Source organism: Macaca fascicularis, chromosome 19 (genome assembly GCF_037993035.2).
Source record: "Macaca fascicularis isolate 582-1 chromosome 19, T2T-MFA8v1.1".
In the NCBI taxonomy this organism is placed as follows: Eukaryota; Metazoa; Chordata; class Mammalia; order Primates; family Cercopithecidae; genus Macaca; species Macaca fascicularis.
The window spans coordinates 45,395,384-45,410,023 of record NC_088393.1 but is presented as its reverse complement, the minus strand read 5'-3'; the positions used below and the strand labels follow the sequence as shown (position 1 = coordinate 45,410,023).

General features: G+C 51.4%; 1 protein-coding gene across 23 annotated transcripts in view; it reads right to left on the bottom strand.

Moving 5' to 3' along the window:
• CATSPERG (cation channel sperm associated auxiliary subunit gamma) overlaps positions 1-9,881 on the bottom strand; it is a 32,734-nt gene extending 22,853 nt beyond the window's left edge. For 13 of the 23 annotated variants that reach the window (XR_010583333.2, XR_012427552.1, XR_012427554.1 and 10 more), the window contains exons 1-5: positions 9,067-9,297; positions 8,248-8,531; positions 8,106-8,159; positions 534-678; positions 137-263 (exon numbers count right to left, since the gene is read on the bottom strand). Coding sequence is in view for 12 of the 23 variants with exons in the window: in XM_045380605.3 (XP_045236540.3) it covers positions 137-263; positions 534-678; positions 8,106-8,159; positions 8,248-8,517 (596 nt within the window). In the remaining 11 variants the exon portion in view is untranslated. Of the gene's footprint in view, positions 1-136; positions 264-533; positions 679-8,105; positions 8,160-8,247; positions 8,532-9,066; positions 9,298-9,832 lie in introns of those variants that run through there. The other 10 variants (XM_065535459.2, XM_065535460.2, XM_074023428.1 and 7 more) reach the window with 5 other exon arrangements.
• Between the last annotated feature and the right edge of the window lie 4,759 nt (positions 9,882-14,640).

Genomic DNA, 14,640 nt, shown 5'->3' with positions numbered 1-14,640 from the left:
AGTGTCAGGGGTTCCACAGCTCGCAGCTGCCTCTCTCCCCATTCTCTCCCTTGGATCTCCCACTGGCTCCTCTGGGGACCCCGGGGTGAGGAGTTCCCCTGGAGTCCACCCCGGCCCCCGGCTTGGGAAAGGATACCTTTTATCTGGAATGAAGGTCCCCAGGCCATTGCTGCTGACGTCCACACGCATGACCACACTGCCATTCTTGATAGGCATGGGCGTGTACCAGCTCATGCTACACACTTCCTCTGCTATGCATGGCTCTGCAGGGAGGCCCTGGGCACTGAAATTGCTGGGGCCTCCCAATGGCCGGTTCCAGGCCCCAGACCACACTGGGATCTCCCCACAACTCCCCATACCCGCCTCCATGCCATGGGTCCCACTGGGGCCTCTGTGTGGCCCCATCTAGGCCATGGAATGTGCTGAGCTCCTGCCCCCCCACATACCCTCCTCAGATCATGGCCCCACGGCGGCCCCCAGCAAACCCCAAACCCCTGCCAGACTGCGACCCCTCCAGCCTCCCCCAGGCCCACCTTTGCTGCGGAAGGGGGCAGCCTCCATCTGGATCTGTAGCTGCTCTATCTTCCAGCGGTAGAAGTTGACTGGCGACTGGAAGGTGACCAGCACCACGGGCTTTAGCCCCGTCAGGTGGCCCATGCGCACCAGGTCCTCAGAGTGCTGAGGGTGAGATGGCCCCACGAGTGTGTCCTTATGGTAGCCTCTGGATGCCCCCTGCCTTGAGCCCACCTCGAACAGCCTGTCTCCTGGGCTGGCCGGGGGCAGCACACTGTCCACCATGTGATGGCCAGAGGACATGGTCTAGGTTTGGGGCTTGGATGGGGGATGGGCCAGCCTAGGAGGGGGCAGAGGGGTAAGGGGCTGTGGAGGGAGTCGGAGGCCTTCCTGGAGGAAATGACTCCAGAGCCAGTGTCTGCAGACAGAATGTGCATGTAGGGAATACATAGGGAAGGACAGCATGGGATGAGCAAAACTGTGCAGGTGGGAGGGATGCTGGGAAGGTGGGAGGGATGTGGCACCAGGGTGCTGCTTTCCACTCCGGGAATATCCAGTTCCAGCTTAAAAAAAAAAAAAAAAAAAAGGCCGGGCGCGGTGGCTCACGCCTGTAATCCCAGCACTTTGGGAGGCCGAGGCGGGCGGATCACAAGGTCAGGAGATCGAGACCACGGTGAAACCCTGTCTCTACTAAAAATACAAAAAATTAGCCGGGCGCGGTTGTGGGCGCCTGTAGTCCCAGCTACTCGGGAGGCTGAGGCAGGAGAATGGCGTGAACCCGGGAGGCGGAGCTTGCAGTGAGCCGAGATAGCGCCACTGCACTCCAGCCTGGGCGACAGAGCGAGACTCCGTCTCAAAAAAAAAAAAAAAAAAAAAAAAATTAGAGAGATGAGGTCTCACTACATTGCCTAGGCTGGTCTTGAACTCCTGGTCTCAAGTGAGCCTCCCACCTTGGCCTCCCAAAGTACTGGCATTAAAGGCGTGAGCCATCTCATCTGGCCCCCAGTCTCACTCTTGAGGTGGGCTTCCACTGTCTCTGCAGCAGACTTTCTGCCACCTATGCAAGTCAGAGGACAGCCAGGTTCTGGGCCTGGAGCTTGGGGTGAGGGTGGGATGGGGTAGTTACACAGGAAGGAACTGAGGATGAGGGTGACAGGGCATGCCTGGACAGCCTCCAAGGGATCTGGGATCCTGGCTGGATAGAAAAGGGTGGGGAGTGCTTAGAGTGGAGATGAGAGAAGAGGAGAAGGATGTTTCAGGCACGTGGACCAGCACCAGTGAAGGTTAAGAGGCGTCCCTGAGAGAAGGCGGCACTCAGGCCACCAAGGGGAGGCCTTGGTCGCTGTGGAACCAGGGCGAGGGATTTACCAGATCCAGTCGCCTGTGCACAGCCCTTCATCCAGAGGGCTGACTTTCTTTGCCAGGCTCCTTTTCCTTTTTTTTTTTTTTTTTAAGGAGTCTCACTCTGTCACCCAGGCTAGAGTGCAGTGGCATGATCTCGGCTCACTGCAGCCTCTGTCTCCTGGGTTCAAGTGATTCTCCTGCCTCAGTCTCCTGAGTAGCTGGGACTACACGTGTGCACCACCATGCCCGGCTAATTTTTGTATTTTTAGTAAAGACGAGGTTTCACCATGTTGGCCAGGCTGGTCTTAAACTCCTGACCTCAACTGATCTGCCTGCTTCAGCCTCCCAAAGTGCCAGGATTACAGGCATGAGCCACCATGGCTGGCCTCTTTTTCTTTCTTTGAAAATTGTTTAATTTTTGTAGGGACAGAGTCTACTATGTTGCCTCGGCTGGCTATTTCTGTAATTTATTTATTTATTTAATTATTTATTTTTTACATGGGACAGGGTCTTGCTATGTTGGCCAGGTTGGTCTTGAACTCTTGGCCTCAAGCAATCCTCCAGCCTTACCCTCCTAAAGTGCTAGGATTACAGTGTAATCCTATAGTGTAAGCCACTGCACCTGGCTTTTTTTTTTTTTTTTTTTTTTTTAAAGATAAGGTCTTGCTCTGTTGCCCAGCCTGGAGTGCAGTGGTGCCATCACAGCTCACTGTGACCTCCACCTCTCCCAGACTTCAGCAATCCTCCTGCCTCAGCCTCCCAAACAGCTGGGACTACAGGTACCGCTACCATACCTGGCTAATTTTCAGATTTATTTATTTTTTTTCAAGATGGAGTTTCGCACTTGTTGCCCAAGCTGGAGTACAATGGCACCATCTCAGTTCACTGCACCCTCCACCTCCCAGGTTCAGGCGATTCTCCTGCCTCAGCCTCCTGAGTAGCTGGGATTACAGGCATGTGCCACCATGCCCAGCTAATTTTTGCATTTTTAGTAGAGATGGGGTTTCACCATGTTGGTCAGGCTGGTCTCGAACTCCTGACCTCAGGTGATCCACCCGCCCTGACCTCCCAAAGTGCTGGGATTACAGGCATGAGCCACCATGCCCGGCCCAATTTTTTGATTTTTTTGTAGAGACAGGGTCTCCTATGCTGTCCAGGTTGGTCTTGAATTCTTGGGCTCAAGCAATCTTCTCTCCCCGGCCTCCCAAAGTGCTGGGATTACAGGTATGAGTCACCACACCCAGCACCAGGCTCATTTCAATCCTGTCAACTACACCTGTCCCTGGCCCTGCCTGAGTTCCTATTCGAGGAGGTGGTGCTAGTCGGGCAGGGACCTCCTTCCTGTGAAGATGACAGTAGCCGCTCACACCCTGGTCCTGTCCCCGTCATCTCCTGCCTGTGCAATGCAGCAGCCTCCTCCTCGTCTCACTGCTCCTGCCCTGCCTCCCAACAACAGGGGGCACCCAGTGAAGCCTGGAATCAGATCCCATCCCTCGTCTGCCTAGGGCCCTCTCAGGCTGTGTCTCAGAGTAAAAGCCAAGTCCTCGCCATGGCCAGTCAAGCCTAAAAAACCTTCCCCGTCACCTCCCTGACCTCTCCTCCCGCACTCCCTCTCACTCACTCTGCTCCAGCCACAAAGGCCTCCTCACAGTTTCTAACACGTGCTGACCTCTTTCCTACCTCTGGGCCATCGCGCTGGCTCTTCCCTCAGACTAGAATGCTTTGCCTGGCTCTCCTAACAGTCCCCACTTTTCATTGTTTGATCATTCATCATTCATTCATCATTTGATCATTTCTGCTCAAGCCTCTCCAAAGTGACCTTCTCCAACCATCCCCACTAAAACAGTGCCCCCGCTTCTAACAGATCACCTCATTTTATTCTTTGCATTTATTAATATTACTCTCAGAAAGTCTTTCATGCCAGCCTTAGGCAACATAGTGAGACCCCGTCTAATTGAAAGTCCACTGGTGTGATGGCTCGAGCCTGTAGTCTCTGCTACTTGGGAGGCTGAGGCAGGAGGATCACTTGGGCCCAGGAGGCTGCAATGAGCTATGATCGACCCACTGCACTTCAGCCTGGATGACAGCACAAGACCCTGTCTCTAAAAAAATAAAATTATTGGCCAGGCGTGGTGGCTCATACCTGTAATCCCAGCACTTTGGGAGGCCAAGGTGGGCGGATCACTTGAGGTCGGGAGTTCAAGACCAGCCTGACCAACATGGAGAAACCCCATCTCTACTAAAAATACAAAATTAGCCCGGGTGGTGGCGTATGCCTGTAATCTCAGCTAGTTGGGAGGCTGAGGCAGGAGAATGGTGTGAACTCAGGAGACGGAGCTTGCCGTGAGCCGCGATAGTGCCACTGCACTCCAGCCTGGGCAACAAGAGTGAAACTCCATCTCAAAAAAAAAAAAAAATATATATATATACACACACACACACACACACACACACACATATATATATAAATAATTTCTTTTTTTTTTTTTTTTTTGACAGAGTCTTGCTCTGTCACCCAAGCTGGAGTGCAGTGGCGTGATCTTGACTCACTGCAAGCTCCGCCTCCCGGGTTCACACCATTCTCCTGCCTCAGCCTCCTGAGTAGCTTGGACTACAGGCACCTGCCACCACGCCCGGCTAATTTTTTGTAGTTTTAGTAGAGATGGGGTTTCACCGGGTTAGCCAGGATGGTCTTGATCTCCTGACCTTGTGATCCGCCTGCCTTGGCCTCCCAAAGTGCTGGGATTACAGGCATGAGCCACTGTGCCTGGCCTATTATTTCATTTTTTAATGCATTTACTTGCTGATTATCTGCCTCCCCAGACAACTGAATCCACAAGAAAAACCTGACCATTTTATTCACCATTGTATCATCTGAAATAAAAGGGGGCCTAATTCACAGTGGGTGTTGAGTGAATAGAAAAAGGTATTATTTCCACACAGAGCCTTTTCTATGAGCCAGGTACCATGCATGCTTTACACATATTTAATCACTATATCATTATTACCATACCCTTGTTAATGATGAGAAAACTTTGGCACAGACAGGTTAAGTAACTAGCCTGAGAACACAGAGTTATTACATGCCTGGCTTCAGAGCCCAAACAATTAACTATAGCCAAAACAATCTAGAAAAAGAGGAACAAAGTTGGAGGACTCAAACTTCCCCATTTGAAAACTTACTACAAAGCTACAGTAATTAAAACTGTGTAGGCCGGGCATGGTGGCTCATGCCTGTGTAATCCCAGTACTTTGGGAGGCTGAGGCCAGTGGATCACTTGAGGTCAGGAGTTCGAGACCAGCCTGACCAACATGGTGAAACCCTGTCTCTACTAAAAATACAAAAATTAGCTGGGCGTGGTGGCTCACATCTGTAGTCCCAGCTACTTGGGCAGCTGAGGCAGGAGAATCACTTGAACCCAGAATGCATAGGCTGCAGTGAGCCGAGATCATGCCACTGCACTCCAGCCTGGGTGACAGAGTGAGACCCTGTCTCCAAAAAAAAAAAAAAAAAAAAAAAAAAAAAAAAAAGACTGTGTGGTACTGGCATATGAATAGGCATTTAGAGCAATGAATTATTGAGGAAATCAATTCATTTAGAATAGAATTGAGTCCAGAAATAAACACTTATATTTATGTTCAATTGATTTTTGACAAAGGTGCCAAGACAATTCAGTGGGGAAAGAATAATCTCAACAGGCCAGGCACGGTGGCTCACGCCTGTAGTCCCAGCACTTTGGGAGGCCAAGGCAGGTGGATCACCTGAGGTCAGGAGTTTGAGACCAGCCTGGCCAACATGGTGAAACCCTGTCTCTACTAAAATATAAAAATTAGCCAGGCGTGGTGGTGCGTGCCTGTAATTCCTGCTACTCCGGAGGCTGAGGCAGGAGAATCACTTGAACCTAGGAGGTGGAGGTTGCAGTGAGTCAAGATCGTGCCACTGCACTCCAGCCTGGGTGGTGGAACGAGACTCCATCTCAAAAAAAAAAAAAAATCATCTTACCAAATGGTACTGGGACAACTGGATATGCACATGTAAAAGCTTGGACCTCACAACATATACAAAAAATAACTCAAAATGGATGAAAGACCTAAATGTAAGAGCTAAAACTAAAAATCTCTTAGAAGAAATTATGAGTAAGTCTTCATTGCCTTAGGCAAGGCCTTTGTAAATGACACAAAAAACACAAGCAAAAAAAGAAAAAAAATTGATAAACTGGGCTTCACCAAAATTAAAAACTTTAATTTCTACTACTCAGGAGGCTGAGGCAGGAGAATCTCTTGAACCCAGGAGGCAGAAACTGCAGTGTGCTGAGATCGCGCCACTGCACTCCGGTCTGGGCCACAGAGTGTTAGGAGAAGCTGAGGGAGGGCTTGCATGTCTGACATAATGTGAAAGAGTCTTGGAACATGTCCGGGGTCCAGGGTCTAAAACCCCTTGTGGCCTTCGGAATGCCAAGCCACATGCTAAAGGGTGGCAGGCTACCCCGATGCACCATAATCTAAGCCCAGGGCATAAAATCCCTCGTGGCTTGGATAGAATCCAGGGCTCGTGGCTCTGGAATGTGTCTAGACTTGCTGGCTTCTTGCTCCTTGTGCTTCCAGGATTGATTGTATCTTGAGTTAAAAGAACCTGCTCTCCATTATCTCCAGTAACAGAGCAAATGCTAAACCATCACAGCTGTCAATCATGTGCTTAATGCAATGCGCCCTTTTGACCTCCACATTCTCACCACCTGTTTCTTTGTTGGATTACCAATAAATAGCGTGGGCTCCCAGAGCTCGGGCCTTCGCAGCCTCCATACACTAGCAATGGCTCTTTAGTCCCGCTTCTCTCTCTCAAACTGTCTTTTTCTCAATCCTTTGACTCCGCCGGACTTCGTTGCCCCCATGACCTGGTGTTGGGTCTCATCACCCCAACAGCAGAGTGAGACTCCATCTCAAAAATAAATTAATGAATTAATTAATAAAAATAAAGACAGGGGCTAGCTCTGTCACCCAGGCTGGAGTGTAGTGGCATGATCACAGCCCCCTGCAGCCTCAACCTCCTAGGTTCATTATGATGCTCCTGCCTTAGCATTTCTACACATGTGAGCCACCATGCCCAGCCAAACTGACCTAGGCTAGTCTTGAACTTGTGGATACAAGCGATCCTCCCATGGTGGTGTGGTGGCACACAACTAGTCCCAGCTATTCAAGAGGCTGATGAAGAAGGTTCACTTGAGCCCAGGAGGTCAAGGCTGCAATGAGCTGTGATTTCTCCATTGCACTCCAGATGGGGTAACAGAGTGAGACCCTGCCTCAAAAAAAAAAAAAAATAATAATAATAATAATAATGGTGAATTTTATGGTGTGTGAATTATATATATGGTAAACTCCTACTTAAAGCTTTAAAAACATGAAACAAGGCCGGGCAAGGTGGCTGACACCTGTAATCCCAGCACTTTGGGAGGCCAAGGCGGGCAGATCACGAGGGTAGAAGATTGAGACCATCCTGGCTAACACAGTGAAACCCCGTCTCTACTAAAAATACAAAAAAGTAGCCGGGCGTGGTGGCGGGCGCCTGTAGTCCCAGCTACTCGGGAGGCTGAGGCAGGAGAATGGTGTGAACCTGGGAGGCGGAGCTTGCAGTGAGCCGAGATCCAGCCACTGCACTCCAGCCTGGGCTACACAATGAGACTCCACCTCAAAAACACACACACACACACACACACACACACACACACACACACACACACAAATGGAACAAAAAAAGCAGCTTACTTGAGCACCTACTAGGTGCTTGGTGGGTCACTGGGAACTGCACACAGCCTTCTTGAATCCTTAAAGCCACCAGGGTTGGATGGGGCTACCACTATTAAAATATTGAGATGTGGGCCAGGCACAGTGGCTCATGCCTGTAATCCCAGCACTTTGGGAGGCTGAGGCAGGTGGGTCACATGAGGTCAGGAGTTTGAGATCAGCCTGGACAATGCGGTGAAACCCTGTATCTACTAAATACAAAAATTAGCCGAGCGTAGTGGCACATGCCTGTAGTCCCAACTACTTGGGAGGCCGAGGCAGGAGAATCGCTTGAACCTGGGAGGCGGAGGTTGCAGTGAGCCGAGATCACGCCACTGCACTCCAGCCTGGGCAATAAAGCAAGACTCCTTCTCAAAAAAAAAAAATAATTAATAAATTAATCAAAATGTTAGAGATGGGAAAACGAAGGCTCATAGAATAAGCCTATCCGTGCTGCACCCACTCACCTTTTCCTCGCAGGAGTAGTTGATCTTCAGGTAGTAAGGGAAGCCCAGGTATTTCTGCAAAGAGAGGTTCGGCCGCATGTTCAGAAATGAGTGGAGTGCGGGTTCAAAATCCCTCTGGTTCGCTTGACCCTGGTTCCCTCACCTCCCTCGGGTCGATGGGTGAGTCCACCAGCATGTGAAACAAGTTGCCGACTGTGTCCACGAGCTCTTGCTCAAAGAAGCGGTCGCTCGCACCATTCTCGCCTACCCTCTTAAACTCGTTCAGGACAACCTGCCAGGTGCATTCTTCGAAATCCTTGATCGCCCACAGCCTCCGCGACGCCAGGAGCACTGCTAGCAGGGCCCACAGCACCTGCAGGACTCGGACTCTGGGCCACCGAGGACCGGCAGGGAACATGGCTGGGCCGCACATAATGTGGCTAGAACCTGGAGAACGCAGGCGTCAACACCCACGCAAAACAGCTCTCTGGAGCCCACTTCTAAGACTTCACCTCGCTTCTGCGCCTCGCACAGCCCATGCTCCTGGTCACGCCCCGGCTCTTGCTCCTGGCCCCGCCCCTGCTCTTGCTCCTGGCCCTATCCCCGCACGGACTTTTAGCCCCGCCCCTGCTCTTGTTCCTGGCTCCGCCTCTGCACTTGCTCCTGGTCCCGCCCCTGCTCTTGCTCGTCGGAACCCTAGTGGGGATCGCACCTCTGCTATTGCTCCGGACCCCAGCCCTACTAATGTTTCTGGCCACACTCCTGCTCCTGCGCCTCGTTCCGCCCCGCCTCCACGTTTCTTCCTTTATCTCCACCTTGCTCCTTGTTTCGCCCCCTCTCTGTATTCCACTCTTGCTCTTCACCTGGTCTTGGTTTCTATTTCTCGCTTTGACAGCCCCTCTCTTGTGTTCCCCCGTCCTGCTCCTGCCTGCGATCGCACCCGTGTACTTCCACCCGACTCTGCCCCAACTTCTTGCCCTACCCTCGCACTTCTCTTGGTATCGCCCCTTTCTCCTCGCTCGGCGTCTGCCCAGGGGCAGGGTACTGTGCCTGGTCTTGCCCCTCTCCGGGCCCCGCCCCTGCTCTTGCTCCCGGCCCCGCCCCTGCTCCTGACCCCGCCCCTGCTCCCGGCCCGGCCCCTGCTCTTGCTTTCGGCCGGGCTCCTGTTTCTTGCCCAAGGCTTGCTCCTCGCTCTGCTTCCGCTCCCGGCCCCGCCCCTGTTTCTCCACCTGGTCTTTATGGACCCGTCCCTTCCCCGGGTTCTCGGCGATTGGTTCTTCTAGCACCGGCCCCTCGCCCCGTCCGGCCCTCTGGTCACGCCCCTCCTCCTCGCCCTGCCCCTTCTCGATGAAGACTGTCTCTTCGCCTCGGGATCTTTCCTTGCCCTTCGTTGTTTCCTCGCCCCACACCTTCTCCTTCCACGCCGGCCCTAGCTTCTTAGCCGGCACCTTCTTGAGTCTCACCTTCCCCTCGTACCACGACACCTTCTTGACCCACTTCTTACTCTTCCTTCCCATGCCATGAACACCTGCCTGCTTTGTACCCCGACTCTCCTACCCCGCCCCGCCCTTCGCCCTTCACGTTCGGCTCCCCCTTTCCCTCTTCTGCCAGCTCCCACGACTCTCCCCTCTTTCCCCTGCCTCTCCCCTTCTCGCCTCCCCCCTCCCCTCCCCTTCCTAATTCCTCCCCCTCCCCGGCATCCCCCCGCCCCGGGATGGCACCGCTCTTTCTCCCCGGCCCCGTGGTACCAGTCACTTGGTTAAAACCGGTCAACTGTCACTCGGCCGCACCAGTCCCGCCCCTCTTGCCCGGTCTCAAAATGGCCGCCCACACTTCCACAGCCGACTTCCGCCTTTGCAGAGGCACGCCCTCCACTCACGCTGTCTCCAAGGTAACGCGCAAGCCCTAAGACACCTAGGGCCGGGGACAGTCTCAGCACTCAGAGCGCGGAGCCTGGTCGGCAGAGGGTGCTGGAGACAACGTTTATGCCAGGAAGGCCTTCAAGAAGTTTCTATTGGTGGTTCTGGCAGCAAGCACCGTCCCTACTTGTCCTTCTACCCAAATATTCTTTTTTTTTTTTTTTGAGACGGAGTTTCGCTCTTTCACCCAGGCTGGAGTGAAGTGTGAAGTGACGCGATCTCGGCTCACTGCAACCTCCGCTCCCCCGCTCAGGATTCAAGCGATTCTCCTGCCTCAGCCTCCCGAGTAGCTGGGATTATAGGCTCCCGCCACCACGCCTGGCTAATTTACTTTTTGTATTTTTAGTAGAGACGGGGTTTCGCCGTGTTGGCCAGGCTGGTCCCAACTCCTGACCTCAGGTGATCCACCCACCTCGGCCTGCCAAAGTGCTGAGATTACAGCTTAAAAAAGTGTGGGATTACTCCTTTAAAAAGTGTGGTTTCCTAGAGACCTTGTGAGAGTGAATCGGCTACTTAGCACCATCCTCTAAAAAACAGGACGAGGACAGCCATCTCACACGGTTGTGGGAAGTGTGCCTGGCTCGAGTAAAATATTAATTTTCATTTGCATTCTGATGCCTTATAGGTAAGGATTCAGGCCATGACTTTTTGATGAATTCCAGACCAGACATTTAACCCAGTGTTTTTCAAATTTGAGCATGTATTAGACTCACCTAAAGGGCTCGGTAAGTCAGGTTGGTGGGCATCACACCCTGAATTTTTGTTTTTGTTTTACAGATGGAGTCTCTGGCTGGGCATAGTGGCTCATGCCTATAATCCCAGCACTTTGGAAAGCTGAGGCAGGCGGATCACTTGAGGTCTGAAGTTCGATGCCAGCCTGGCCAACATAAAACCTTGTCTGTACCAAAAAATACAAAAATTAGCCGGGCATGGTGGCGGGCACCTGTAATCCCAGCTACTTGGGAGGCTGAGGCAGGAGTTGCTTGAACCCAGGAGGCAGAGGTTGCAGTGAGCCGAGATCCCTCCACTGCACTCCAGCCTGGGCAACAGAATGAGACCCTGTCTCCGAAAAAAAAGAAAAGAAATTAAACCAGCTGTGGTGATGCACACCTGTAATCCCAGTACTTTGGGAGGCTGAGGTAGGAGGATCACTTGAGACCAGCCTGGGCAATATGGTGAGACCCTGTTGCTAATTTTTTTTTTTTTTTAATTAGTCCAGTGTGGTGACCCATCCCTGTGATCCTAGCTACCTGGGAGGTTGAGGCAGGAAGATCACTTGAGCCCAGGAGTTTGAGGCTGCAGTGAGCTCTGAAATACACAGAAATGCAGTGAGCTGTGATCACACCACTGCATTTCAGCCTGGACAAAAGAGCAATACCCTATCTCAAGTTAGCCTTGAATTTCTGGCCTCATGTGATCCTCCCACCTCTGCCTCCTGAGTGAGTACCTGGCTACTTCCAGAATTTTTTATTCAGTAGATCTGGAGTGGGGCCTGATAATTTGTATTTCTGGAAGGTTCCTAGGTGATGCTGATACTAATGGTCTGGAGACCACACCTTGAGAACCAGTGCTCTAGAACCTTCCATGACCCTCTAGGCCCTCAGGAAAACTTCCAAACCCCTCGGTTTCCAGAGCCCCTCATACTCTCCTCCCTGTCATTCTATCTGGCTCATCTGCCCTCCCCCCTTAGACCTCTGTGGTCCAGTCTGGTCACATGGAGCGACTTGAATATCCTTGATCAGGCGTGACCCATGCATGCTCCAGACCTGTGCAGGCTCAGTAATGCCCTCTGGAATACCATTCCATGCTTTTTAACAGGGCCCACCACTTTCCTTCCCTTAGGTCTTCTCTGTGATACATGACCAGCCCTCATCCCACCTCTTGGCCCCTCTAGGCCACTCATGGCTGGAAATGGGTATTTCTTTTCCACTGGATCACAGGCTCCGTGAGGGCAGGGTGTATGGCTTTCTCTACCTCTGTTGTCCCTCAGCCCTGCCAGGCACCGCACATAATAGTTGTTTTATGTAAATGAACCGATGATGGCGGTCTATCCTTCCCACCCCAGCCCACCCCCACAGGCCAGGGAACGGTGACGTCTTCTAAGGGAAGAACCTCGGTAGCCATGTACAGGAGCCCTTTAATTTTTTATTTTATTTTATTTTTTTAGAAACAGGGTCTGCCGGGCGCGGTGGCTCAAGCCTGTAATCCCAGCACTTTGGGAGGCTGAGACGGGCGGATCACAAGGTCAGGAGATTGAGACCATCCTGGCTAACACGGTGAAACCCCGTCTCTACTAAAAAATACAAAAAACTAGCCGGGCGAGGTGGCGGGCGCCTGTGGTCCCAGCTACTCGGGAGGCTGAGGCAGGAGAATGGCGTAAACCCGGGAGGCGGAGCTTGCAGTGAGCTGAGATCCGGCCACTGCACTCCAGCCTGGGCGACAGAGCCAGACTCAGTCTCAAAAAAAAAAAAAAGAAACAGGGTCTTACTTTCTCACCCAGGCTGGAGTGGAGTGGTGCAGTCATTGCTTACTGCAGCCTCGAACTCCCCAGCTCAAGTGATCCTCCCATCTCAGCCTCCCAAGTAACTGGAACTACATACAGATGCGAGTCACCACGTCCAGTTAATTAGTTTTATTTTTAATTTTTTTTTTTTTTATAGGAGATGGGGGTTTCTTTTTCATCATCATTTTCTTTTTTTTTTGAGACAGAGTCTCACTCTGTCACCCAGGCTGGAGTGCAGTGGTGCCATCACGGCTCACTGCAACCTCCACCTCCCCATTTCAAGCAATTCTCCTGCCTCAGCCTCCTGAGTAGCTGGGATTACAGGCATCTGCCACCACACCCGACTAATTTTTGTATTTTTAGTAGAGATGAAGTTTCACCATGTTGGCCAGGCTGGTCTCGAACTCCTGACTTCAAGCGATCCACCTGCTTCAGCCTCCCAACGTGCTGGGATTACAGATGTGCGTCATTGCACCCGACCTTTTTTCATCTTAAAAAAAAAAAATAGGCCGGGCGCGGTGGCTCAAGCCTGTAATCCCAGCACTTTGGGAGGCCGAGGCGGGCGGATCACGAGGTCAGGAGATCGAGACCATCCTGGCTGACACGGTGAAACCCCGTCTCTACTAAAAAATACAAAAAACTAGCAGGGCGAGGTGGCGGGCGCCTGTAGTCCCAGCTACTGGGGAGGCTGAGGCAGGAGAATTGCGTGAACCCGGGAGGCGGAGCCTGCAGTGAGCTGAGATCCGGCCACTGCACTCCAGCCTGGGTGGCAGAGCGAGACTCCGTCTCAAAAAAAAAAAAAAAAAAAAAAAAAAAAATAGAGATAGGGTCTCACCATTTTGACCAGTCTGGTCTAAAACTCCTGGCCTCAAGCAATCCTCCCATCTCAGCCTCCCTAAGTGCTGGAATTACAGACATGAGTCACCATGCCCAGCAGAGATGGGGTCTCACATGCTGTCCAAGCTAGTCCCAAACATCTGGGTTGGAGTGATCCTCCTGCTGCAGCCTCCTGAATAGCTGGTGTTCCACCACACCCGGCTAATTTTTAAATTTTTTGTACAGGGAGGGTCTTGCTATGTTGCCCAGTGCAGTCTTGAACTCCTGCCTCACTCGATGCCTTCATTAGATCTTAAACCGCAAGATGTTTGCTGCAGCATTGTTGTACCAGCAAAATACTGGAAAACACCCACATATCATCAACAGGGGATGTTGAAATTATTTATGGGACATGTGTCCCAGAGGAGGCACCATAAGATATAAGACCTATTGTGGCTAGGTGTGGTAGCTCACGCCTGTAATCCCAGCACTTTGGGAGGCTGAGGCGGGTGGATCACTTGAGGTCTAGGGTTCGAGACCAGCCTGGCCAACATAGTGAAACCCTGTCTCTACTAAAAATACAAAAATGAGCCAGGCACAGTGGCAGGTGCCTGTAATCCCAGCTAATCGGGAGGCTGAGGCAGGAGAATCGCTTGAACCTAGGAGGTGGAGGTTGCAGTGAGCCGAGATCTTGCCACTGCACTCCAGCCTGGGTGACAGAGCGAGGCTTGGTCTCAAAAAAGAAAAAATAAAATAAAATAAAAAAGACCTATTGTGTGTCTCTGAAATTATCTCTGAATTACACTGTGTTGGTGACAAAAGCAAGGTACAGAAGAAGAATAGAAAAGTGACATTAAAATATTAATATTTATAATTGATACAAAAAAGCATATTACAGAAGTAAGAATCATCATTAGTCAACATTTTATTGAGTGCCACATACTGCTAGCTCTAAGGGCTGTACAGATATGAAGTTGCTGACTTCTTAAGTCCATGAGGTAGGTGCTATTACCATCCCATTGTACAGACTAGCAAACTGAGGCACAGGGAAATGAAATCACTTGCCCAAAGCCACTTAGCTTGGGAGTGACGGAGTTCAGATTTACACCCAGGAACTTTGCCTCTAAAGTCTGTAATCGTAACAACCTCACCATATTAGGTACTACTTGTGTAGAGTGAAAAGTAAATGGCACACACATGCATATGGCTGGTGCATACATCGAATGTGCCTGAGAAGAACTGAGACATCCATTCATGGTCTGAGTGTAGGAGAAAGACTTACTTTCCACCATATATTCTTTAGTACCTGTTGAATTTT